The sequence below is a fragment of the Bos javanicus genome, chromosome 5 (assembly GCF_032452875.1).
Source record: "Bos javanicus breed banteng chromosome 5, ARS-OSU_banteng_1.0, whole genome shotgun sequence".
Classification (NCBI taxonomy): domain Eukaryota; kingdom Metazoa; phylum Chordata; class Mammalia; order Artiodactyla; family Bovidae; genus Bos; species Bos javanicus.
This window is the reverse complement of record NC_083872.1, coordinates 110,113,544-110,141,118: the sequence shown is the minus strand read 5'-3', so window position 1 is coordinate 110,141,118 and position 27,575 is coordinate 110,113,544. Positions and strand designations below refer to the sequence as shown.

Sequence of the window (27,575 nt, the reverse complement as noted above, 5' to 3'; positions counted from 1 at the left end):
CGAATGCTAGGAAAGATTGAAGGCAGGGGGAGAAGGGGACGACAGAGGATGAGATGGTTGGATGGCATCACCAACTCAATGGGCATGAGTTTGAGCAAACTCCGAGAGATGGTGAAGAACAGGGAAGCCTGGCGTGCTGCAATCCATGGGGTCACAAAGAGTCGGACACGACTTAGTGACTGAACAACAACAATAGATACGAAGAAATGCAAAGATTGGGATCATGAAATCAGTTCCTGAAAATATCTATCTAAAGACCTGTCCCACCAGATTCCCTGGAACACAGAGGGCCTCCCTCCACCCTGAACTCCCTCAGGCGGTATTGAAAGCCATCAGCTGCAGCAACACAGGGTTCAATCTCCTCTAGGCAGACGGCAAATGACCTTATTGTTCTTGTTCAGTTACTGGCAAATTCTCTTGGCCAGTGTCAATTTGTAGTTGACAGAATCTTCAAATTGGCCGCCCCCTGCCTCCCTCACAGCTTCTTCCTGATGCCCTTCTGCCCTCCCAAAGCCTGGCTCCTGACTCCAAGCAACAGCCTATGCCAGCCCCTCTCCAGTGCGCAGGGCGGAAATGCCACACAGAGAAGGAGACAGTGCAGGCCCACCCACACTCTCCGTTTGCTGAAGAGAGTGAATACATTCAGCATTTATTCATCCTATGCCTCTGCCTTCTAGAAAGGATTTAAAGCACTCCACTTATTGACACACTCATATTGTTTCGTTTGATAAGCCTCATTCACTCGCATCCTTGTGTATTCATCATTAGTTCATTCATCCAACTATTTCTCTTTACTGCAAAGCCCATTGCTGCCCCCTTTTCTCTGGTATTCAGGGGAGGTCTTGGCCCATTAGATGCCACAGTCTTACCCAGAATTCTAAAACTGTAGGGCTGCAGCCTTTGGACAACAGCCGGTCCCACTGACTTTGCAGATGAGGAAATGGTCAGCATCCACCCGAGGTCAAGGCCATTCTGTGAAGAGCAGCCCCATCTCAGGCTTGTGGTCCAGTCCACGCTGTGGACAGGGAGCCAAGGCCACCAGAGGCTGGTCTGTGTGGCGAGGAACCAGCTGCAGCCTTGGGATCTGACCATCAGGGTTCCAACCCCAGCTGTTCACGGCCAGTGCCCAGCTTCTTATGCCCTGGGCATGTCCACCTGAACGTCTCACAGGGCCTTGAGCACATGTCTGAACCCAGTTCTCTACCCACCTGCACATGCTTCCTGTTTCAAGCTGCCCCATCCGCCCGCATCTCAAGGGAGGTTCCACTGTCTCCCCAGCTGCAAAAGCCAGAGGACTGGGCATCTCCTTCCCTTCCCCTGCCAGCACCCTGCAAGAGCTCTTCTATGGCTGGGCTACTCTAGACAAGCACCTCAGCCTCTCTGTGAACTGGCCTCTACACTGTCTCGACACAGACTTGCCTTGAGTCCATCCAGGAATAGGGAGTAGAGAAAGCCCTTGGGTGAGTCAGTAGGCCCTGAGTCTGAGCTCCACCAGGAAACAGCCTTGCTTATCCATATAATCTATGACTCTGAATTCCAAGGTCATGGCCAGCTAACAACAATGGACTTCATTTGTTCATTGCACATGATGGCCAGGTGCTGTGCTAAGTACTTCATATAATTTAATTAAGGGAAATGCTACTACCCCCCCCCCCCCGTTTTATAGATGAGCAAATAAAGCATTGAGAAGCTAAGTAACTTGGCCCACGGTTACACAGCTAGTGTGTGGAGTCGGGATTCAAACCCAGGTCTGACCAAGCCCGAGCCCACACACCTTGCTGGGCTGCTTTCTGTTTCCAGCACAGGAAGGTTTGGTAAGTGGCACCACCCAGAGCTCCCCATTCCCAGCTAATAAAACCATAAAACTGGACCATCAGGACTTCCCTGGTGGTCTGGTGGCTAAGACTCCACGCTCCCAATGCAGGGGGCCAGGGTTCAATCCCGGGTTGGGGAACTAGATCCCACATGTCCACAGCAGCAGCAAAAAGATTGTGTACGCTACAAGTAAGACCCGGTGGAGTCAATTAAACCTAAAAACAAACTCAAAAATCCTCACTCCCATTACACGTGGGAGGATTATGAAGCTGCTGCTTCCACTCCAGACAAGCTGGAATAAAGGTCTTGCTAGCTGACTGCAGCTGCTTGGTGCCCTGCATTCCTCAAGCGGTACCAGGCGGAGTTCAGCTGTGCCTGCCCCCTCACTAGGCCTGCCGGCTGGACGTGGGCCAAGACACTGGGAAGCAGCCCAAGCCAGGCGCTTACACAGTGGCTCTGTGTGACCTTGGGCTCCTGAAATGGCCTGTCTCCTGGTAAGAAGAGTGCTGAGGGGCTGGGTCAGACACGGCACACCTTGAGCTGGCATAATTTCAGTGGTGGAGACAGGAGACTCCAACATGAACCGTGCATCTCTGGTGGTGAATTCAAAACAAGTTAACGCCAGGGCCGCCCAGGTGGGTCTGTATCCTGCGAGCCACCATTGCCCAGTGTCAGGACGGGTGGTGGGCACAGGAGAGATGACACTGCATGAGCCCTCCTTAAGAAGGCCAGGGAACCAGAGAATGGACAGGCCCCGGGGAGGGGCTGCTAAGCAGGCCTGGCTGGCACTGGATCCCAACTCTGCCACTTGTTAGAATCCAGCAAGCTAACAGATGAAGTGTTTGGAAAACTACCAAGAGCTCTCTGAATGTTTGGACTTATTACATATTAACAAAGAGCCTGCCTTTGGTTTTCTTTGCGTCTCAGAGACAGCACAGGCTTTTGGACTGGGCTGACCTGCATTCTGTCCTCGGTCCTCTTTAGCTCCTGGAACTTGGACAAGTCATGTAACTTCCCTGGTGGAGAAAGGCCTCCCAGCTCGGACTCAGTCACAGCCATAAGTCTCCACAAGGCGTATATATGACCCAGAACCTCTTCCTCCCTCCCGCTTGCTAGCTCTGCTCCAACTGGCCTTCTCACTACGTTCTCTCAACATACAAAACATGCTCTGGCCTCAGAGCCTTTGGACTTGCAAGTTTTCTCTTCCTAACACTTTCTCTATCTCCAACATTGCCTTCTTGCCCCCTGGGTCTCTGCCCAAATGATACCAATTAGGGTGATGACCATCCAGTTCAAAACAGTAACTTCTATCCCTGATTTTTCTCTGTAAGATACATTACCATCCAACATGCTCTGCATGGTTTATAACCTGCCTCCACCCATTAGAATCTAAGATGAGGACAGGGACTTTATTTTTTTCTTTTTAATTCAAAGTAATTATTTGTCTTTTATGGGTTTTGCTTTTTTACCCACTTCCTTTCCTTCATGCCTAGCAACACCTGGCTGGCTCACTTGTAGGAAAAAGGATCCAATCTTCTGTGGGTGAAATCCTACAACAGGCCTGATACACAGCAGGCATTGTGTTAGACTCCTAGAGCTGCTGTAACAAATTACCACAAAGTTGGTGGTTAGAACAGAAACTTATTCTCCCAGTTTTGGAGGCTGAAAATCCAAAATCAAGGTACCAGCTCTAGTGGAGAGGGCTTCCTCGCCTCTTGCAATTAACAAAGAGCCTGCCTTTGGTTTTCTTTGCGTCTCAGAGACAGCACAGGCTTTCGAACTAGGCTGACCTGAATTCTGTCCTCGGTCCTCTTTAGCTCCAGGTGTCCCTTAGCTTGTGGCTGCCTTTCTCTAATTTCTACCTTTCTGTGGCCCCCTTCCTCCCTGTGTGTCTCTAAGGACACTTGTCACTGGAATTAAGGGCCACATGGATAATCCAGGATAAGTCATCTTGAGATACTTAACTCACATCTGTGAAGACCTTTTTCCAAACATCACACTGATAGGTTCCAGGGGTTAGGACATGGGCATATCTTTTTGGGGACCAGCATTCAGTAACTACCAAATGAACTACCAGCATTCATATCAATAGGAAACAAGGACACAGAAGAGTTTATGAATTAAAAGTGTGTGTGGGGGGAAATAACAGCATCTCATTTAGTCCTGCTGCTGCTAAGTCGCTTCAGTCGTGTCCGACTCTGTGTGACCCCATGGACCGCAGCCCACCAGGCTCCACCGTCCCTGGGATTCTCCAGGCAAGAACACTGGAGTGGGTTGCTATTTCCTTCTCCACATTTAGTCCTGACTCCCCACTAAAGCAGATTCTATCCTCATTTACTTCACTGGTGACTCAGATGGTAAAGTATCTGCCTGCAATGCAGGAGACTCAGGTTCAAGCCCTGGGTCAGGAAAATCCCCTGGAGAAGGAAATGGCAACACATTCCAGTATTCGTGCCCGGAGAATCCATGGACAGAGGAGCCTGGTGGGCTACAACCCTAGGCCATGGGGTTGCAAAGAGTCAGACACGACTGAGCGACTAACACACAACATCCTCATTTACAAGCAAGGAACAGTGTGCAGTGATGAACTGATCTGCGAGCAGGAGCTTCCACCCCAAGAGCCATACAGGTATCCACCCCAGGGTGACAGGTGACATCCCAGATAAGGAAGCCAGTTGACCAGTTCCAGCTACCGCTGTCCCAACACCTAGGCCATGGAACAGGCCCAGATCTGCCCAGCTGCAGACTCTAGGGATCCTCAGGTGGGCTGCACAGCAGGGAGCAACACAGCCCAATCATCATTTCATCTCTCAACAGAGAGATGGCAGATGCTCTCTCAACAGAGGGCAGGCGGAGCTTAATTTTCCGCTAAGTCTACCAGCTAAGAGGTTGCACAGTAGTGACACAATTCAGACTTGAATCCAGGTGTGATGCCTTCCAAACAGTGGCTCTTCCATGTTCTCTAGCCTCCTTATAGCCAGAAAACTCAGAAGAAACCAGCCATGTACCCAGTGAGCACAGAGCCTAGCCTCAGAATTCACCAGCACCTTGTCGCTGGGTGGCAGCCGGGAGCCTCACCAGCCACCCCCTCCCAAGTTCCAGGAAATTGCTTTGGAGGGGATATATAGACCCTGCAGATCTTGATGGTATAGCTACTGCTATTTAACCTCTTGCTACCAGTCTTTTTTTTAAAAGGATATGATGCTCTATAATTATTATTGGTGGTGCTGGGTCTTCGTTGCTGCACAGGCTTTTCTCTAGCCGTGCTGAGTAGGGGCTGTTCCCCAGTTGCAATGCCAGGGCTTCTCTTGCAGCAGCCTCTCTTGTTGCAGAGCACAAGCTCTAGGTTGCTCGGGCTTCCGCAGTTGTGGCTCCCGGGCCCTAGAGCACAGGCTCAGTAGTTGTGGGGCACGGCCTTAGTTGCTCTGTGGCATGTGGGATCTTCGTGGACCAAGGATCAAACCCGTGTCTCCTGCGTTGGCAGGCAGACTACCACTGAGCCACCAGTGAAGCTCTTCTTGCTACCAGTCTTAGGGTAGGACTTTCTAAGATAAAAACACAAGTTTGGGAAATTACAGACCAGTCTTCATCTACCTACCATCTTTGACTTGGGCAAGCTACTTAATTAAGCCTCCTTCCTTGAGTTTCCCTGGTGGCTCAGACAGCAAAGAATCTGCCTGTAGTGCAGGAGACCTGGGTTTGATCCCTGAGTTGGGAAGATTCCCTGGAGGGCATGGCAACCCACCAGTATTCTCGCCTGGAGAATCCCCATGGACAAAGGAGCCTCATCAGGATTCCATATGTTTGGGTGAGATAATGCATAAATGATGTACAGACCATTCTGAGGGCTTACCCCTGAATACAAGATTTCTACAGATCCAGGAACAAGGTTGTGTAGGTTAGGTGAGCTACCTGAGACAACTTCAATGAAGTTTTCAACTATTACAGATCTATATGATCTGTGCTTTAACTGTTAGAAGAGATAAGATTAGAAATCGGCTCTGATAATAGTGTAGGCTGCTAGGTTTTGAGGTGAAGATGCCATCTGAAAGAAGTCTCCAAGATAGCAGATCCCATAACAGGAGGGATGGGAAAGAATGTGAAAAGCAGACACGGCTTCGTAGTGACTGGCCGTGATGGTTCTGGCAGACAAGCAGTAGTTCCAAACTCACTGAGGGTGGGAGAAGCTGCCTACTGCACAAGTTTGTTGGTTTTTTTTAACATAAGTTTTCAGTGTGAAGAATCACAAGACCTTAGCAGCATAACACAGTAGAATTTGGAGCCATCTTATAGAAAAACCCAAACTTTTTGCTCAACACAATATAACTGCATGACCTTGATTAAGTCACTTAACTCCCCAGGTCTGTTTCCTCAACAAAATGGGGCCCCTACTACTGAACCCGAGCTGTACAGCACAGGCAGTGTACCTGGACTCGTCAGCACAGTCCTGGCAGTACGTGCTCAGCAGTTCCTTCCAAAAACACAGCACTTGCACAAATATGCATGCAAATTTCGGCAGGTCATCAATGCTCACAGGATTCCTTTGAGATGCAGATAAGATACTAAATATGGCACTGTCCTGTATATTGTATAATGCTTTATGAATACAGGAATTAAGTAATTCAATTTAAACATCAATAACTAAGGCATCAGGAAGTAGTATCTCATGACACATGGGAAATTACATATAGTATTCTTGTTCACAGAAGCTCCCCAACAAGAAGAAGAAGACAAATCTGACTCCAAAGAAGATCCTTTATTAAGAACTACTTAAAACATTTCAGTCTTTGATTCAAAAAACTTCAACCCAGGTGACTGGCCAATGGCTGAGCTGGGTAAAGGCTTCATGGTGGAGGAACACCCCCTACAATGACATCAAAATAAGCTCCTGAGTAGTGTCAAGTGTGAATATACTCAGGGTCTCTGGCCCATCTTTTTCAGGGTTCGGTTAAGCTGGAAGGGAAGGAAAAGCAAAGTCAGATATTGGCTTTTTCACCAAACCTTTTCCTACGGTGTGCATGATCACCAGGCCACACTCCCAAGTAGACCCGTCACAGTGTCTACTATCACGGCATCACTACTAACAGTGTCTATTATCACAGTGGTGAGCCCTCCACCCCACACTCTCATAGTGCTGCACAGTTCATGCAGCTTGTTCTATCTGCCTTTCACACTGAACACACAGCTTATACTGCTCTAATCATTTTACAGATAAGCAAGGGCCTCAGGGTGGCTAGACTTGCCAGGACTGTGTTACTGTCCTGCAGGAGTCCAGCAGCATGGCCCACAGCACAGCAGTGACCTCTGCTGGAGGACTCAAAGCACCAGGACGCTGTGGCTCTAGCTATGGGCACAAAGAGTGACCCACAAGGCCTCTCTGAGGGCAGGATGTGGAATGCTCCAGGTCTGTCAAAACAGAGCTTCAGGGTATCTGCCTGCAAAGACTGGCCAGACCTGTCTAAGTTGAAGAGTAACTAACTGCCAGATGGGGAGGGACGGGTAAGAGCAAGCAGTGAATCCACCCATATTAGGAAATAACAGGGAGGGAGGCAAGAGCCGGCCACCCGCAGAGAGAGATCTTGGGAAGAGATGCTCCAGAGAAGGCTGACGAAGCAACTCCTACAGGCCCAGCCCCACCCCCCGACCCCAAGGAGCCAGCCAGTCTAGCTCAGAAACTTCAAAGGCCAATTTCAGGCTTTCTTGAAAATAGAAATGAAAAATAAAACACTTAAAAACTCCCCATTCCATTCCCAACTCCTGTCTCCAGCCCCCACACCACTCTCCACACTTCTCACCTCTTCAAATTTGTGAATCTGCCGAATGAAGAAATCCCCATAGCGCCGGGCGACCTTGGTGTCTGCGATGTGGATCATGTCCTGTGGGAAAAGCAACCACAGAGAAGCAGTGAGGAGGAGTCACTGACGGACTCTGCAGATACCAGTGGTGCTAAGTGCCAGATAAACCCCTATCTATGGGGGAGCATTAACAGCTAGGAGCCGCTCTTTATAGATGCTGAGTTTTACTTTCTTCATGTTAACTCATTTATTTTCTGGTCTTTTTAATGACCATGAATCTGTTGGCAATAGTAACATTTAAAACATAACATTTTCTCATATACTGTTTTTAAGTTCCAAATTAGTTTAGATTTTAAATGATTTTTTAGCTCAAAATATTTTGTTGAGCACTGTTTATTTGTAAATTCCTACATAATCTAGGTTAGGACCCAAGAACTTCCTGAATCTCTTGATTTTTTTCAAGTCAAGAATGGAAAAAAAAAATGAACTTGCTAACTCTTAGAAGAAGACAATCCAGAGATGGCTGGGACTAGTTCGTCTGCTCACTAAAAGGAATGTAGCAGGTGACTGATATGGCCCAAGAGTGTCAGGCATTGGGAATAAATTCAAACAGAATTTTAGGTAGCTGATACAACACTGCAGGGGGTAGGTGGTTTTGATTTTTAAAAACATGACTTGGGAACTAAGATCCATCAAGCTGCATGGCAAAAAGCACAAACAAAAAAACCCCCAAATTTCCCCCCACCACCACCACCAAAAAACAAAACCCACACAACTTAAAACTTTCACTACTGACACATCTCTACTTTTGGTGATTCTGTTCATGGCAGGGATAGCCAAGTTCTGCTGAATACCAATCCTCCCAAAAGCCATGAAGTCTAAAATGAGAGGATCTGGTTTAGCAAGGTAAGTTTCCAAAAGCAAACTACCCAAAAACTGTCCAAGCAATTCTAGAACTAGGTACATAAACCCAAGAGAACAGGTTCACAAAAATTCATAGCAGTGTTACCCATAATGACCAAAATGTGAAAACAGCTCAACTGCCCACGAACTAATGAATGGATAAACAGAGTGTGGTGTGTCCAAAACGTGAGATACTATTCAGCCATAAAAAGGAATAAAGCACTGATACCTGCTACAACCTGGATGAAACTTGAAAAGATGCTCAATAAAAGAAGTTAAACACAAAAATCCACACATTTCATGATTCTAGTTTTCAGACAATATTAAGAACAGACCAATCCAGAGAGAGAAAGAAAGCAAATTACTGATCTGCCAGGGGTTGTGGGGGCAGGAGAACTGGGGATGCTGCTAATGGACAGGGATTCCTTTTCGGGATGTCAGAAATGTTGTGGAATTAGAGCAGAGATGGCTGCCCAACATGGGAATATACTAATTAATCATGGAATTTTACCCAGTAAAGTTTGTTATTAATTTTAGCTTTAAAAACTGCCAGCAAAAAGTAGTATGTTTAGACCACCACACTTTCTTCCCTTTTCACCCCTCAAGCCCCGCCTCAGCTGTGCCAAGCTGATTTTCTGCCTTTTATAAGGATGAGTATCACAATATCCACAAAGGTGAATGGGTCAAACGACATACTAGTTTTCTGAACATGATTACTTTTTTAATCTGACAGTTTCAAAGTAAGTTTTGTGTTGTGTATTTTTGTTGGAACATGGGTCTAAGAGTTAATTCTAAAAAGCAGTTGTTATATTCACAGATACAGAAAACAGACTCGTGGTTGCCAAGGGAGAGGGGGGTGTGGGATGGATGGATGGGGAGTTTAGAATTAGCAGATATAAACTATTATATCCAGGATGGATAAACAACAAGGTCCTACTGGGCAGCAGAGGGAACTATAGTCAACATTCCGCGATAAACCATAATGGAAAAGAATATGAAGAACAATATATACATATGCGTAACGGAATCAACACAACATCACAACGCTGGAAATCAACTCTACTTAAATACATTATACTTTCTGAAAGCAACCAAAAATGTAGGATATTTTTTAAAAAATTGCCTCATAGCAGCAAAGAGCTGACAAGAGAATGAAGAATCATTTAAGAGAAAACAAACCATTCTGCGAGCAAAACACAGAAGCCCCTTCTGCACTGAGGGGATTTGTTAATCCTAGAAAACCTGGGCAGAAGGCCAGTCTAACAGAAGACCATCCTTGTAATGCTGAGATCCTAAAGAGCTGCATCCTCAGCTACAGGTGATCCAGAAGTGAACTGCCATCCCACTCCTGACACCAAGCAAAGCCTGCCAAGGGTGGGGGAAGAAGCATAAAAGAGACTCCTCTCTGAGACATATTCTTCTGACAGTCTACCGCCTGGCCTCATCACGCAGCTGGTCCCAGGAACCTCAGTCTGGTGAGTTCAGTCTACGGTGGTCCCAGACCAAGAATATTCCCAGGCACCTCGTGGAGGCAAAAACAAATCCCCTTCACAGGAACAGATGTTCATCCTTGGCTTCAAAGAATATCAACAAATATTTTTTCAAGGGCAATGAACCATATGTAGTAAAATAATAATAATAATAACCAAGCACATATGGAAACACTGCACCATTATTTTTTTTTTTTTTCAGAGAAAACTAGAAACAGAGCTGGAAAGATAGATGAACAGGTACAGAATGTTTTTAATCAAAAGTATCCAGAAGAGAGGAGACAAAAAGATGGAAGAAAGGTTTAAGAAACATGGACAGAGGTCTAACATGGATTAAAGAATTCCAGAAGGAGAAGAGAACAGAAACAATATCTAAGACTTACTGGCTAAGAATATTCCAGACGAGATGAGAGATACTGATCCACTAACTTTTAACAGATTCTTTAAGTCTTTATGAGGGTCCCAAACATGTCTGAATACAACGTTTCCTTGGGAGTTCCCTGGTGGCCTACCGGTTAGGATTCTGGGTTTTCACTGTCATGACCCAGGTTCAATCCCTGGTTGGAGAACTGAGATACCATGAGCCCAAAAAGAAAAGAGGAGGGGAAAAAAGAACATTCCATTCATTTTTGAGTATTATGTACACGGTGCAAACAAACAGGGGGAAGGTGGTATTTCATGCAAAGAACAATTTGAGAAGTCCGGAATATTTTAAGTCTGAAAAACTCACTTAAAACAACTTAGGGGAAAAAAAAAAAAACTCACAAGTACATTAAAATGTTCAACTTGAAGGTAAACTCTAACAGGGAGGGACTACCCTGGTGTCCAGTGGTTAAGAATGTGCCTTGCAGGGCCGGGCACACAGGTTTGATTCCTGGTCTGGGAACCAAGATCCCGCAACCCGCAGAGCAGCTGGGCCCACACACCACAACTACTGAGCCTGTGTGCTCCAGAGCGCCCCACACCACAGCTAGAAAGCAGCCCTCGAGCCACAACAGAAGATCCTGCATGACGCAAGGAAGGTCCCACAGTCTGCAACTAAGACCTGCCGTAGCCAAATAAATTACTATTAAAAAACAAACACTAACAATATTCCTCAAACTGCCTTTCTTTATGCACTATATTGCTTGTGCATCTTTCCAGAAATGACTCTTTGCATATACAAGCATATATATCATTAAAAAAAAAAACGTTAAACGGACAATTGACAGCCACTCTATAAAATCACATGTGTACTGTTCAACTGCCAAAACCACCCAAATGTCCGCCAGCAGAAGAATGGAAACGCTGCAGTCAATAACTGCAGTAGACGTTAGACCACCACAGAACAGGCATGACTGAAATGCTGCTGCATACAACACCGCTGGATGGTGATTTCTCTCAAATATAACGTCGAGCCAAAGAAGTCAGACAGAAAAGAGCACGTCCCGCGTAATTCCCCTAAAAGAAGTTCAAAATCAGCTAGCACCAAGCTAGGGTGGTACAAGTCAGGACAATGGCTTCCTATCCAGTGAGGTACTTCCAACAGTCTACAAAGCACCATCCTCCTTTCTTCTCCCACCCCATCTCCCACCACAGCCTCCTCTCAGCCCACTCCAAGCGCACTGCAGCTGTCTGGGCTCGCTCTGGCCTCAGGGCTTTTGCTCTAATTGCTCCCTCTGCCTGGAATGCTCTTCCTCCAGGTATCTGCTTGCTAATTTCTGCACCTCCTTCAAAGGCTCAGCTGCAAGTTCACTTTCCCAACCGTCTATCCTGGTCATCTTATTTAATACTGCAACCTGCAGCTTCTACTGCCACCAACCTGACTTACTCCACAGCAAGGGGCAACATCTGAACTATTACACGGTTTGCTTAAGGATGATGTTTACCACCTACTTTTTAAACATTATAATACCAGCACAAGGGCAGAAATCTTTGTTGATCTGGTTCAATGATATGTCCCAGATGCACAGAACAGGGAGCATCCTGAGAACCTAGCCTGGCGGGGTGGCGGGGGGGCCGGCCATACCTTATCAATGTAGAAGTCAACCTCGGAGGCTGACTGAAATTCTCCATCCAGGGCGGAGATGCCACTGGTCCATACCAGGTTCTTCATTTTGTGTTTGAAGACAAGAAGCTGGATTCGGAACTCCTGCTCGGTGAGGTCCAGGAAGCCGGCCAGCTTGGCCACAGGCATGGTGGTGTAGAGCTTGAGGAAGCTGCGGATGGTCGAGAGCTGGGCCTGCTGCTGCACCTCGTCAGAAAACACCTTCAGCTGCTGCAGGAAGGGCTCCTTGTGGTAATTGGGGTGCACGTTGTCATAGTTGGGCACTACCGGCGACAGGAATTTGGGGCAGGAGTAGCTGAAAAGTTCCTCGTAGACCTGCGGGTCACCTTTCTGCATGCGCAGCATCTTGTCCCCGTATTTCTCGCGCAGCTGGAGGTGAATGCTCTCGTCAATACGCATGGGGTACATGGTGAGGGCAATGGCCAGCAGCGCGTGCATCTGCTCATTCTGCTTGTTGATCTAGGGGTGGGGGGAGAGACTGCTGCAGGGTCCCGTGAAAAGGACCCTGTACCCTCCCAAATACTCTCTGTTCAGACCTCCTGACTTCTCCCTTTGTCTTACACCCAGCAGCTGAGTTTCCCAATGTCTCTCCCAATCCTTCCTCTAGCTCCAACGAACTTCCGGTCCAGTTCCAAGTCCTCCCTGTCTCCTGGATTCTTTACTGGTACCTCTGTCTCTGTCTCACAGTCCACCCTATGTACCGGTGGCAGGTCAATCCTCCTACACCAATTATGATCAAGTCACCCAGAAATCTTTTTTTTTTTTGAAAAATATTTTAATTGTTTCTTATAATATCTAGAAATCTCTGATGGTACTTAACGCCTGTAGAATATAGATTAAATACTTTAGCTGACTAGTAAAGGTTACGGTTACTCTTCTGCCTTTCAGTCCAACTGGTTTCCTGGGCTGCTACATGATCATACTTCCAAGTCTCGACACCTCTGCTTTATTTAGAAACCTCCCCCCAATTCTGGCTTCCCAGGTGGCTCAGCATCAAGAATCTGCCTGCCAACGTGGGTTTGATCCCTGGATCGGGAAGATCCTCTGTAGAAGGAAATGGCAACCCGCTCCAATACTCTTGCCTGGAAAATCCCATGGACGGAGGAGCCTGGCAGGCTACACTCCACGGGGTCTCAAAGAATCGGCCATGACTGAGTGACTGGGCACACACGCCTGTGTTTCAATTACTCACATCATCATTCCAATTCTAGGCATGTTTTGGATCCATCGTCCTCCAGGCAAATTGCTTGAGTGCAGTACCCATATCTAACTGATTTTAAGTACCCACAGCCCAGTGAACATCCTAAGTACTGCTGGGGGATAAACGTAAAAGAAAAGACACTACTGTCCTGACCATCAAGGTGTTAATGATCCAAAGTAATGTGTGTAACAAAAGAAACTCAGAATAGGCTAGCCATTAAGAAATCATCCTACTGAAAAAGCAGGCAAAATAGCACAATTTTGGTTTACCCAAAAACTGTTGGCACTGCTGTGTCAGCTGGTCAGAGGCCTCCTTACCATCTCATATTTGTACGTGGTCCTCTGGAACATGCTCTTGGTCCTCTGGATGTAGAGGAGGATGTTGGCAAAGACCCGGATGGCATCCTGGTAGCGACGCATCATCAAATATGCAAAACCGACATAATAGTATGTGGTAACCTGGCACTCGGGCACACGGGAATACATGCTCTGTGGAAGGAAGCAGAAGCAGCATCCATGAGTCTTAAGACCAATTTCATCCCAGCTAGGATGTAAAAATCGGCAGGGCCTAGTGTCAGGCAAAGCAGAAGCATCAAGAGATCCCTGCAAGAGGCCCTGAACTACTCAGAGGAAGCCCTGGCTCTGGAGTTGGAGGCTCCGAGTAGATTGTATCACTAACTGATTATGTGACCTGAAGACTCCATTTCCTTGGCTGTAAGAGAAAAAGACTGGACCAGGTGACCCTAAAATTTCTTTCAACTCTAAAATCCTCTACACCTCACTTTTACATTCTTTCTTGCTTTTCCAAATAAGCCCTATAAAGGAACAGACTGATAAGATACATACATCAAACAAAAAAGGTATCCTGTTTCTACGGCGTGGCAAACCACCACTGCTAACAGACCATTATCTCTACCACCTCAGAACTTTAAAGTATTTTGTTAATTCTTTGGTGAAAGCTGAAAGGTAAAAATCTGCCTAATCATTCTGATTTGAAAATAGGATCAATAGGAATGGTGAATATCCGAGACGTTACTAAGCATCAAAGCGAAAACCACCCTGTCCAGATTCAGGTTTTCCCTGCAGTAGTTTTCCAATTCTTGTCTCAATGTTCCCTGGAGAGGATTCCTCATTTTTTCTCCTTGAAATCTGTCCTAATAGATCAGATATTCTCTTAAGGCCCTGCAAATGTGGGCCTGAGAAAACAGGGAATTACCTTCTTGTTCAGTTCGATGTTCTCTAGCACCTTGATGGCCTGGTAGTAATCCCCCAACAGGGAGTGCAGTCGCAGCAAGCCCACCAGGCTGAAGTAGCCGAGCATCTTGTAGAGGGAGTGCCGTCCGTACTCCCCGGCCACACTCTCTGGGTCGCCTGAGTAAAGACAGACAGTGTACACTTCAGGGGAGGCCGGGAACAAGGGCAGGCCTGAACCTTCAATGTCACTCAGTAAACTCTTAACCTACTGCCAGCCTCCAAAGCTCTCTGCTCTGCCTCTGAATGAATAGGAAGCAGCAGCACGCCTGCCTCATGCTAATCTTATATTCACCAGTTAAGTCACCTGGTGGTGGGGGGGCGGGTGCCAGTCCCCACACACACCTGAGAACACAAGAGGACCCCTCTCATCAATAAGAGCTCCTCACTAAGCCCCTCCTTTCAGGATGTCCATGAGATCAAAGCTATTTTCCTAACAACACTAAGATACCACGTGCCTTTCTCACTGAGTTGACATTTGCACTGATGGTGCAGAAACAATTTGAGTAAAACTACCGACAACTTAGCATCAATCAGACAGTGGCGCCGAACTCGACTATCATCATTGTATTCTTTACCACCACTCACCTGCAATGAAAGAACCAGCCACTCTTTTTTCACAAAACCCCATTGTTACTTAAAAGAATAACTAATATACAAACTATGACTATTCAGAAATGGGTATTTAGCATTTTCTCAAAAATGAGTGCAGAGAACTTGTTAAGATACCAATGTCTGTTAAGTGTCAATGAACTTATCAACTTTTAAGTAAAAATTAGAATTTCATAAACTTTTATCTACTAGTCGTTAATAAAACTACTATGAACAATAGCTTCCCAAAATAAGGACTTATCTGATGAGGTTGATGGTCAAAGTAACAGATGTGGTTTCAAAAAACTGTATAATAAAATGTGTCAACTTCCAGAAAATCTTGCTAGCTCATTTTACAACATCATGCATGGATAAAAAAAATTCACTCAGGCTGCAGGAAAGACTAGTAAACGTTAACATAACAAAGTAAAAGTTGACTGATAAGGTTTCAGATTCCACACTGCAACTAACCTACAGAAACTACCATGGTCAAGTTCTGGTGTAGAATCAGAGAAGAGCTGGGCTATGCGAAAAGGCTGTTAAACAAAGTTTCTCCTCCCTGTCCCAATTAAATATCTGTGTGAGGCCAGATTCCCCTCAGATACATCAACCACAGCAGCGTCTTGCCACAAACTGAAGCAAGAGGCAGAAGACCCCTCCAGCACTCTTCCACACAGCCACATTTAAAGAGCTTTGCAAAATCACCACTCTTCTCACTGGAACAAAATGCTTATAGAGATAAACTTTGGGATTCTTAATCTTTTAGAGTGTCAAGTGGTCCTCACACCACAATGTTTGAGAAGTGCTTATCTAAACAAAGGTCCTGGAGAGGCAGCAGAAGTGTTTTACAAACACAGCTCTTAGGAAGTACTGGTTCATTCTGTCAGCCAACAGATGGTCAAGCCCAGCAGCCTCCAAATCAGCACTCAGCTCCTATTCATCCCCAGACACCAGAGGAGCAGCCCGTCACCCGAGAGACGGCGGCTCCTCCAACCCACGCCGCTATGCCTGGGGAACCGACGGCGGGCAGCGCTCACCTCCGCTCGTGTACACCTCCAGCTGCCGGTTGATGTTGGACTTGTCCACTAGGGAGTGAAGGACATTGAGGACGCTGTGAACATTCCAGATTTTGGGATTGGAGCGAAGGAAGTCGATCTCTTCCTCTGACTTCTTGGCAGTCTTACAGCGGTACTGACTAAATGACTGAAACTGTTGAGGAAGAAGGGAACGATGTGGCAGGGGCGTAAAACCCAAAGGGACACACAAGCGCACAGCGCTGCAGCTGTCCCTTCCGCTACCGCAATCTGCGCGCTCACTACCGGTTCTTTGAAAGCCATCTTTGACTAAGCTGTGAATTTTGTTCATTACTATATTACTTATTCCACAGTGAAGTAAATATCTCTAAAATGACAAGTAGTGGGAAAAAGAAAACATTCAATTTGGAGTCAAACACAGCCTAAAGTTACTTAATGTCTCTGGGCATCACAGCGCTGGCCACTAGAACCTGGTTTCCAAACACAGGTTCCAGTGACCTAGAAGCTAAGTTCTAGATGACCTAAGATCACTCTTCAACTTTAAAATATCACCTTCCTCTAAGAAGGCAGGAGAAAACGTTTCTAAATTTACAATAAACAAAGAATAGTATCCAGAATGTAGAAGGAATTCTCATTAAGCCAAAAAGAGGAAGATCAGCCAACAGAAAAACAGGCAAAGAATACTGATAATTACTTTGAACAGGCCTGGTCAGTTAGTAGACAAAATGCTCAATCTTTTCAGAGAAACGTAAATTAAAATGATTACCATTTCTTTCCTATCAAATTGACAAAAATTAGACCAATAACATCCAATACAGAAAACTTGCTTTCTAATAATGCTGATAGTAGTAGTATATTTGACACAGCCTTTTGAGGGCAATAATTACTATTTATTAAAATTCAAAGTGACAAAAATGTTTTATATCTTGATTGTGGTTATACTGGGGTGAGTTGCCATTTCCTCCTCCAATATATTTGTCAGATCTCAACTATATTCTTAAAATTGGTATATTTTATTTGTGCAATTTATGACTCTATAAACCTGATTTAAAACAATTTAAGAAGCAAACATCCTTCAGCCAACAACTCTACTTCCAGTCATCTCCAGAAACAGACTTATGTGTAGCACATAGACCAGAAGAGTGGTACATCAGGTGGATGGCACAAAAGAATAAGGCAGGCCTTTATACGCTGATTATCTTTGCAGATACTAATTGATATCTCTGCAAAGGCAAGGCAGGAAGACACTTTCACTTTATCTGCACTTAAAAAAAAACTCAGTAATAACAAATTCATATATTACTATATCAATACAAATAAATGAAAGTGGTGGGGAATAAAGAGGAAAAAAAGACTTCTTTTTAAATTTTTTTTAAAGAAAAAAGGAACAAGTGGTGGGGAGGAGCCACTCACCCCATGAGGTATAGCTGGCGTTTTCTTAAGAGGCTTATAGCACTCTCACTTCTCATAAAGACTGGGTGGAGGAATCACACCTAGCCCATAGTGGGAGTCTTTGTTAGAAGTGAGAGCACTTAAACCCATTAACAGAGCACCAGTTAAGCCAGGGAATTAGGATTATCTTTAGTCGGATGAAGAAACTTAACACAGACTCTGACTTGCTGTGAGCCAACAGGATGGCCAACCTTCTAAAATTATGCCAAGTAACAAGCCAAGGGACGGACTTCCCTCGGGGCCCAGTGGCTAAGACTCCAGCTCCCAAAGCAGGGGCCTGGATTTGGTCCTTGTCAGAGAACTAGATCCCACATGCCTCAACTAAGAGTTTACATGCCACAGTGGAGATGCCATGAACTGCAACTAACAGCAGGTAAAGCCAAATAAATAAAGTACAAACAACCGAACAAGCCAAGGAGCCAGAGAAGGCAAACAAGGCCGGTGTGCTTTGTGGTCTTCACTGCCCAAAGGCACTGAAGCCTATCTTGAGCAAGAAGCCTCTTTCTCAAAGGGCCTAGGAAGGTTTCCTCAGCTCTCCAATTACAACGCGTCAGCACTTTGTATTTAGAGTCTCTTTGATCCATGGAGTTCAAATAAGAGCTTTATTAACAAACCGATTTTTCCTGAAATACCCAGTAAGAGCTATGTTATCTTAGTAAAACACAAGAAAAAAAATTTTCCCCAAGTTCAACTTCCTTTTTTTAGTAACAGTACTCTTAGGTAATATTTCCCCTTTGATAAAAAATGTCCCGTTTTACTCTAATCCAGAATATACTCACATCACCACCACCACAATCAAGATATAAAAACTTCCTGACCCGTAGGTGACGCAAGTGAGGCTCAGAAAGCTGAAAAAACATGTCACTGCTACAGAGCCACCAGCTGGCCACAACCCACAAGACCCCACTTCTAGCTGACTCCAAAGCCTAGGAAACCTGTATTCTTCCTATCAGACCACCTCTCAAGGTCAGGCAACAAAGTGTTGGAAGTCTGGAGCTCAACTTCCAAGTTCAGAATGGAGCTCTCAGACCTCAATGAATTCTTCAGAAAACCACGACATGGAGTTCAATGTGACAGGGTTATTTCTCACTATGCTGAGACGGTTTTATATTATGTATCTTTTTCTGTGTGTGTGTGTGTAGCAGAGTTTTATTAAAGTGAAAAAGGATAGAAAAAGCTTCTGACACAGACATCAGAAGGGGGATGGAGAATGCCCCTGTATCTTTTTAATAATACGAACAACAGTTAACAGCTGTTCTTTGTTTGGACCAGTTATTGAATACTTCAAATTAACCCAAGGCTGACCAGCTACCTGGTAGATGAACTCATCAATGATGTCCCAGAGCCACTGGTTGGGGAGTTCAAGGGGAGCAGGACCATCAGCATCTGTGCAGAAGACCACAGAAAAGTCAGACTCAAGTCAATGACTACACCCATTCAGCAAGGTTGCAGAACACAATTTTTAATTTCTCTCTTAAAAGGACTATGAATCTCAAGACCTCCCCTCTTCCCACCTGCATGTTAAAATCCTGTTAAAAAGAGATGAAGACAAATATTAGGTTTCATCATAACCTCAGACTCACTAAGAATGTAGTTGAAGAGATTGCAGTAGTTGTAATACGATTCAAACCTCTGCTCCAAGGAGGGTCCTCCCTGTAAAGAAAGCAGAAGACAGGAGGACACATTTAACCTAACAGACTCTACTCACGGCCTGCCACTGAGAGCTGAAGACAAATACAGCTGACCTTTGTAAACATGCAGGTCAGGGGTGCCAACCCTCCGGTCAAAAATCTATGTATAACACAGAGTCGGCCCTCCATACACTTGGTTTTTCCATTATCTGCAGAGTCAATTCTGTAGTACATTTACTGAAAATATCTGCATGTAAGTGGACCCACACAGTTCCAACTTATGTTGTTCAAGGGTCAAACATACATGAGAACTGATGTCTGCTCCCCGCTTCTTAGCATGTAAAGAGCACTCCAGTGATAGGGAAGACAGTAAGTGCTACAGCAGTTGAAAGCGATCCTGAGTATCTGACCCTAAGGGTCAAATTTTATGCCAAAAACCTTAACTGACCTTTAGACACCAGGTACGCACATCTGGCAAGCAGAGGAGCAAGGGGAACGTGCTTCAGGAAAAACAGGACTAACAGAGGCAAAGAGATGTGTATGGTGCTTGAGGGCTGGGGAGTAAGGCAGACAATGCTACAGTGGGCTTCAATGGGCCAGAAGTGCAGAGGTCTTTTAGGGCCAAACAAGAATTAAGCCAGGGGTTCAGCAAATGCACCATCACCTGTTTTGGTAAATAAAAAGCTCACCTGGAACACAGCTATGTGTACTCACTGTCCATGGCTACTACAGAGGTGAACAGAGTGTGAAAGAGGCCCAGAATACTTACTAACTACCTCTCTACATAGAAGGCTGCTGACCCCGGAGCTAGACTTCATGCTGCTGGTAAATGAGAACCACTGAAGATGTCTGAGCTGGGGAACAACATGATGAACGGTATATTTTTGATAGACTAGAAAGAACACTGCCTTGGAGTCTTAGTCCCACAGTTTACTAACCATGGGGTCTGACAAGGTATTTAATCTGTCTGAAAAATGAGATTATGAAGGTAAAGTGCCTAATACAGTAAACACTCTTCCAGTGAAACTACCACCTGCCCAAGCCCAGTCAAGGAGAACTATTCGAGGTGGAGAAATTAAACTAGCAATTGTGTTTCAGGGTCAAAAATGGCATAGAGTTTAAAAACTGCCAGCAACAATTAGATACTCACACTGACTTTGGCATATATGTGCCTGTAGTATAATTCTTTGTATAAAATCAGGAAGACAGCATCTGAAAGAGATGGCAGAGGGGTGCTTTAGGAATCCACTGAACAACTAGTCAGTTTTAGCCCTTGGTGGGAAGTAACAGGGTAAATGTGATTTCAGAGATTAAACAACATCAAACATCTAACACTCACACTCCAAGAATACATGCAACGAGAAAATTCATTTCCCATTTTACTCTTTCAAATTCATCTTAACCTCATTCAGGCCCATATCCCTTCACCGTTTAGTTATTGCTGCCATCCAGTTGCTTAACCAGGACATAATAATAGCTCCAAGGAAGATAACGTGACATTTAACTATTGAAATTGCACGTGCAAGGGGATCTTTGACTTAGACATCCTATTTTAAGGAATTTATCCTATTGATACGACGCAACCACGAAAAAGAAAGATGTGCGGAAGCTCTTCAGATACTGATGCTGTGCAGAGTTCACATACAGGTCTGAGACTATTATCCTTAGGCCTGCTAGTAAAGCTGCTCCTTGACCAGCATCTGGGAACCCAGGTTTCAGAAGGGTTCCCACTAACCTGATAGGGTTGGTGTCCTTAAACTGTTTGTGCAAACATGTTTTATACTGAATACCTGCTTTCCTTCTGACAGTCTGGAATTTCAGTACATGTTGAGTTTGTAATGAGCTGCTATGGTAGACAACTATGGTCACACATGGTATCACAACTCCTTGCTCAAGGAATGAAGTACAATCCATGTGACTCCACTGGAGAGGAATGTTAGAATCTCAAACTGAGGTTCTCTCAAACTGATACTCAGATACAACACAATCTCTAAAAAAATCCAAGCTGATCCCAAAACTGACAAGCTGATCCTAAAATTAATATGGAAATTCAAGGGACACAGAAGACCCAAAGCAATTTTGAAAAACAAAGTTGGAGGACTTATACTTCCCAATTTCAAAACTGTCCAAAGCCACAATCATTAAGACAGTGTGGTTGGTACAGTCATAAAAGATCAATGGAGTCAAGATGAGAGTCCAAAAATAAACCTTACATGATCACTAATTTCCAAAAAGGTTGTCAGGACAATTTAACGGAAAAAAAGTCTTTCCAAAAACTGGTACTGGAAAAACTGGGTATCCACATGCAAAAGAATGAGGTTGGCTCTTCCTACTTTCAGTTCAGTTCAGTTCGGTCGCTCAGTCGTGTTCAACTCTGCGACCCCATGAATTGCAGCACACCAGGCCTCCTTGTCCATCACCAACTCCCGGAGTTCATGCAAACTCATGTCCATCGAGTCGGTGATGCCATCCAGCCATCTCATCCTCTGTCGTCCTCTTTTCCTCTGGCCCCCAATCCCTCCTGGCATCAGGGTCTTTTCCAACAAGTCAACTCTTCGAATGAGGTGGCCAAAGTACTGGAGTTTCAGCTTTAGCATCGGTCCTTCCAATGAACACCCAGGACTGATCTCCTTTAGAATGGACTGGTTGGATCTCCTTGCAGTCCAAGGGACTCTCAAGAGTCTTCTCCAACACCACAGTTCAAAAGCATCAGTTCTTTGGTGCTCAGCTTTCTTCACAGTCCAACTCTCACATCCATACATGACTACTGGAAAAACCATAGCCTTGACTAGACGGACCTTTGTTGGCAAAATAATGTCTCTGCTTTTGAATATGCTATCTAGGTTGGTCAGAACTTTCCTTACAAGAAGTAAGCGTCTTTTAATTTCATGGCTGCAATCACCATCTGCAGTGATTTTGGAGCCCAAAAAAATAAAGTCTGACACTGTTTCCACTGTTTCCCCATCTACTTCCCACGAAGTGATGGGACCAGATGCCATGATCTTAATACTTTACACCATATATAAAAGACTCCATCAGAAAGTGAAATGTGAGGAGGTCAGAAAGCCCACTCTGGAGCAACTGTAATGACCCCAAAAATTACACAGGGAAAAAGAAATCAGTAAGACAAAAATCTCACTTTCAGCATTCACCACATATGAAAAATCTGTCCTCTTTTCATTTATTCAGCTTTCATTCAACAAGTCACATCTACTATGCACCAAACTCTGGGGAAATAAAATGAAGAACAAAACAGATACAGACCATTCTGAACTTTCTAATGACTTCCAGTCATAGGATCCCATCCAGCACCCATGACACCTACCGTTGCCAACCTGCGGAGCAATGGTTTCAGCCTCAGGCCAAGGTGTATTCTTGAAGAATCTTTCAGTCAACTTGGTCCAGCTGAAAACCAAACAGAAATACTCTATAAGTCCAAAACAGGAAGGATCTGAACAGAAAGGATCTGTTTTAGAGATCTGTCACATTTTATAGATAAGTACCCAAGCTCAGTAAAGGGAAGAAGTCACAGAACCAGAGCCAGGGCCAGAGCCTCCAACTCTGTAACTTTCCTCAACCCAACTCTGTACCCCAACCTTTCTTAATACAGTGAAACATTTCTTTTACATCAATTAGGCAACCACCAAGCTCTTCAAGATCATCTCCTGCTCTTGTATCATGAACTCTGGAGTTGTATTTCACTGCTCACTGTTCCCTGACTTGAGAACTACCTTTCAGACACCCCCACACACCTCCCTCAGCTTCCCCTCTTTCCACTTCCAAGAGTGCTCTTCTTCAAACATGGCAGCAACAGTATTTGCTGCAGTTTGATGCCGCAACAGCCCTAGAGCATCCAACCCAAACACTGATGCCCAAGATGCTTCACGACCCTATTTCCTCCTGAAGTCTTTGCGGACTATCCAGCTCTGACTGACCTGTCTCACTTCTAAAGCCCTTTACACAAGGGCAGTGCCCTCAAAACTAGGATGCAATCAGGAATTCCCTGGTGGTCCAGTGGTTATGACTCGACACTTTCACTGCCATGGCCTGGGTTTGATCCCTGGTCAGGGAACTAAGATCCCACAAGTCACACAGCATGAACAAAGTGGGCAGAAGGATGACTAAGACAAAAAAACTGAGAAGCAACCACTCAAGAGCTCTGTTCATCCTATTATGCATTGAGAAGTTATACAGCACAATTTAGAAATTAGGCTCTGGTGACAGACTGTGCAGGTTCAAAACTCAGAACATCCACTATGTGACTTAATCCTTCTGTGCTTTGTTTACTCAACTATAAAATGAGGAAAACAATGGTACCTACTTCACAAGGTTGCTGTGAAGAGTACATGAATAAATACAAGAAAAGCACTCATGACACTAATTTATACTGATCATATATGTAATTACTATTATAATTAATACTGATGGTATTATTTTAGGCCTTGTACAAGTTCTGGATATAGAGTCCAATAAAATAATGTCTGTAACCCCCAAAGAATCACAGAAAACCCTAGCGTACTCTCTTTACAGAATCATGATTAAATATCACCCCCTTCTACAGACTGCATTACTCAGCCAGTCTCACCCAGTAGGAGATTATTTCAGCCAATGGCCCATACCTGTTCTCATAGATGTCCTGAATCTCATACACCTTCTGGTCAATGACATCGCTGGAGACACGACTGGCCTGTAGCTCATACACCTTCTGGTCAATTAAGTCTGAGACAGTTTTGTGGAAGTACTGGATGAAGTTTTTGATCACTTCAGGGATCACTTGATAGGTTTGCTGTTCATACTGACGTTCATAAGCCAGATCCTGCTTTGGATCTCCTAGAGATTGGATATGATAAACACTTCAAATTCGTATGCACGACATAACAAGAGGGCAAGGTCACTCGTGAAACTAAACTCATGTCTATAAAACTAGGTGTAATGCCTTTTTAAACACTCTCCATGTCACTCCCAATCCCCACTGGTCTCTTTCTTCACATTTTCCACTAATCATTTTCTTATTAAAGTAATTTATTTGCTTACTGATTCCCCCACCAGAATCTAAAGTCTATGACAGCAAGAACCTTATTTGTCTTGTACCCAGGTCTACCCTCAGAACTTGGGATGGTTATCGGGAAGGGGGTGGAACTGTGGTTAAGAGGAAGTAAGCAGTAGGCACTTAGTATTTTTTAAATAAATAACCAACTGCCATTCTCTATCAATATGACAGTGCAAGCAACTAAACTTTAATTTTTCACAAGATTTTCTTCTTCAGGTAATAGTCTAAACAAGGAAAACCACAGCCAGGACAACCATCCTTCCTTTGTAAGACTCTGAGGTGGACCATGAAAAAAGCCTGGTTTAATAGGCTCTGTACCACCCTTTGGCTGAGAGCTAATAACTGACTCCAAACCTGGATCATCAACACCTAGTTTTAAACAGGTGCCCGTCAAGGCAGCTGTGAGACATTCAAAAAGGTGTCAATCCTCAGAAGCACCCAGCTAGCCAAACCCGTAGACTCACCTGTGTGCATATCATAGTCGCCGGGATAAGCATAGGGATCATAAGCAGCCTATTAACAAAAGAGACACAAATAAACAGTCACCAGTCTGTGAATCCAACATGCTCGTTCTAGGTTCCTAAAGACACAAAGGCAAGTAAGACAGAAGCAGAAAATATTAAAAAGAGGTGGCAAGAATACACAGAAGAACTATACAAAAAAGATCTTCGTGACCCAGATAACCATGATGGTGTGATCACCCACCTAGAGCAAGACATCCTGGAATGCAAAGTCAAGTGGGCCTTAGGACGCATCACTAGGAACAAAGCTAGTGGAGATGATGGAATTTCAGTTGAGCTATTTCAAATCCTAAAAGATGATGCTGTGAAAGTGCTGAACTCAATATGCCAGGAAATTTGGAAAACTCAGCAGTGGCCACAGGACTGGAAAAGGTCAATCTTCATTCCAATCCCAAAGAAAGGCAATGCAGAAGAATACTCAAACTACCGCACAATTGCACTCATCTCACACACTAGAAAAGTAATGATCAAAATTTTCCAAGCCAGGCTTCAACAGTATGTGAACCATGAAGATGTCCAAGCTGTATTTAGAAAAGGCAGAGAAACCAGATATCAGATTGCCAACATCCACTGGATCATTGAAAAAGCAAGAGAATTCCAGAAAAACATCTACATCTGCTTTATTGACTACGCCAAAGCCTTTGACTGCATGGATCGCAACAAACTGTGGAAAATTCTGAAAGAGATGGGACTACCAGACCACCTTACCTGTCTCCTGAGAAATCAGTATGCAGTCAAGAAGCAACAGTTAGAACTGGACATGGAACAACAGATTGGTTCCAAATAGGAAAAGGAGTACATCAAGGCTGTATATTGTCACCTTGCTTATTTAACTTATATGCAAAGTACATCATGTGAAATGCCAGGCTGAAGCACAAGCTGGAATCTAGATTGCCAGGAGAAATATCAATAACTTCACATATGCAGATGACACCACCCTTATGGCAGAAAGTGAAGAGGAACTCAAAAGCCTCTTGATGAAAGTGAAAGAGGAGAGTGAAAAAGTTGGCTTAAAGCTAAACATTCAGAATACAAAGATCATGGCCTCTAGTCCCATCACTTCATGGCAAATAGATGGGGAAACAATGGAAACATTGACAGACTTTTATTTTTTTGAGCTCCAAAATCACTGCAGATGGTGACTGCAGCCATGAAATTAAAAGACACTTGGAAGAAAAGCTATGACCAGCCTAGACAGCATATTAAAAAGCAGAGACATTACTTTGCCAACAAAGGTCCGTCTAGTTAAAGCTATGGTTTTTCCAGTAGTCATGTGTGGATATGAGTGTTGGACTATAAAGAAAGCTGAGCCCAGAAGAATTGATGCTTTCAAACCGTGGTGTTGGAGAAGACTCTTGAAAGTCCCTTGGACTTCAAGGAGGTCAAACCAGTCCATCCTAAAGGAAATCAGTCCTGAAAATTCATTGGCAGGACTAACGCTGAAGCTCCAATATTTGGCCACCTGATGCGAAAAACTGACTCATTGGAAAAAATCAGGATGCTGGCAAAGACTGATGACAGGAGAACGGGACGACGGAGGATGAGACAGTTGGATGGCATCACGGACTCGAAGGACATGAGTTTGAGCAAGCTCCAGGAGCTGGTGATGGACAAGGAGGCCTAGCGTGCTGCAGTCCATGGGGTCGCAGAGTCGGACACGACTGAAAGGCTGAACTGAACTGCTAAGCCACTTCAGTCGTGTCTGACTCTGTGCGACCCCATAGACAGCAGCCCACGAGGCTCCGCGGTCCCTGGGATTCTCCAGGCAAGAATAGTGGAGTGGGTTGCCATTTCCTTTTCCAATGCAGGAAAGTGAAAAGTCAAAGTGAAGTCGCTCAGTCGTGTCCGACTCTTAGCGACCCCATGGACTGCAGCCCACCAGGCTCCTCCATCCATGGAATTTTCCAGGCAAGGGTACTGGAGTGGGGTGCCATTGCCTTCTCCGTGAACTGAACTGAAAAGACACAAAGACGAACAAGACACAGTCCCTGCTTTTGAGCGACTCATGTGCCTGTGAGAAAAGGGAGAATAAATAAGCAATGACAATACCTCGTTACGGCTGCAATACGGAAGAGCAAAGCACAAGAGACTATGGGAATCAGCGCGGTTTGACGGAACTGAGCCCAAATCATAAGAAATCAGAGTTCAGTTACAGAAACACAGAACCCTTTATCTCCAGCCTCGGCCCCCGGGCTTGAAAAGGAGAGAACGAGGGGACCGGACACATGAGGTGGGCGGCCGAGACCCGGCTGATCTGGAGTCCGGAGCTGTGAGTGGCAGTAGCATGAGTACGCGCACGCGGCGAGGCCGGCGGGGCCTCCCAGAGACGCGCAGACACCATTTCCTCTTGGGGGTCAGTATCCCAAAAGCCCTGCCCCTGTGGCGGAGACCGGCACACGTCAAGGACAAGTTACCTCAGACTCGTAATCATCAGCGGGGTACGACATGGCTGCGGCGGCCGCGAGCCCAGCCTGGAGAGAGCAGAAAACTCAGGCCTCTCCTCTGTCTGGGCGCCGGAAGTCCAACCTCCCTGGAGGCCGCCGGGAAACCGGAAGCTTTTCTGGGGCCGCCGGCAAGCTGAGGTAGCCATGTTGGGAAGGGCGCAAGTAAACACCATTATCTTCCTTCTTCAAATAGAGGCTCTACAAGGAAGGCGATTCTACAGTACTTGCAAAATTTTATAAATAATAACGTTAAGTATCTCAGGGTAATAAAGAATGGGCAAAGTAAGAGAAACCAGAAGTAATCCCTCTCAAAGGATGGTTGACCACTCCCTCGGCCGTCCTCTCGCGAGA

General features: G+C 45.1%; 1 protein-coding gene across 2 annotated transcripts; it reads right to left on the bottom strand.

Annotated features, from left to right (window-relative positions):
* Window positions 1-6,552: 6,552 nt before the first annotated feature.
* EIF3L (eukaryotic translation initiation factor 3 subunit L) lies at window positions 6,553-27,311 on the bottom strand. Of its 2 annotated transcripts, XM_061418479.1 has the most exons (13): window positions 27,195-27,311; window positions 24,724-24,772; window positions 23,829-24,039; window positions 22,535-22,614; window positions 20,360-20,421; window positions 19,162-19,231; window positions 18,891-18,964; window positions 16,130-16,301; window positions 14,467-14,621; window positions 13,569-13,739; window positions 12,012-12,509; window positions 7,611-7,691; window positions 6,553-6,768 (listed from the first exon to the last, which is right to left on the bottom strand). In XM_061418479.1, the coding sequence occupies exons 1-13, from the start codon at window positions 27,225-27,227 to the stop codon at window positions 6,730-6,732; spliced, it is 1,695 nt and encodes a 564-aa protein (XP_061274463.1). In that variant the 5' UTR covers window positions 27,228-27,311; the 3' UTR covers window positions 6,553-6,729. The 2 variants fall into 2 exon arrangements, with proteins under 2 accessions (XP_061274463.1, XP_061274465.1); XM_061418481.1 differs by lacking the exons at window positions 22,535-22,614; window positions 24,724-24,772; window positions 27,195-27,311 and having other exon boundaries at window positions 23,829-23,907.
* Between the last annotated feature and the right edge of the window lie 264 nt (window positions 27,312-27,575).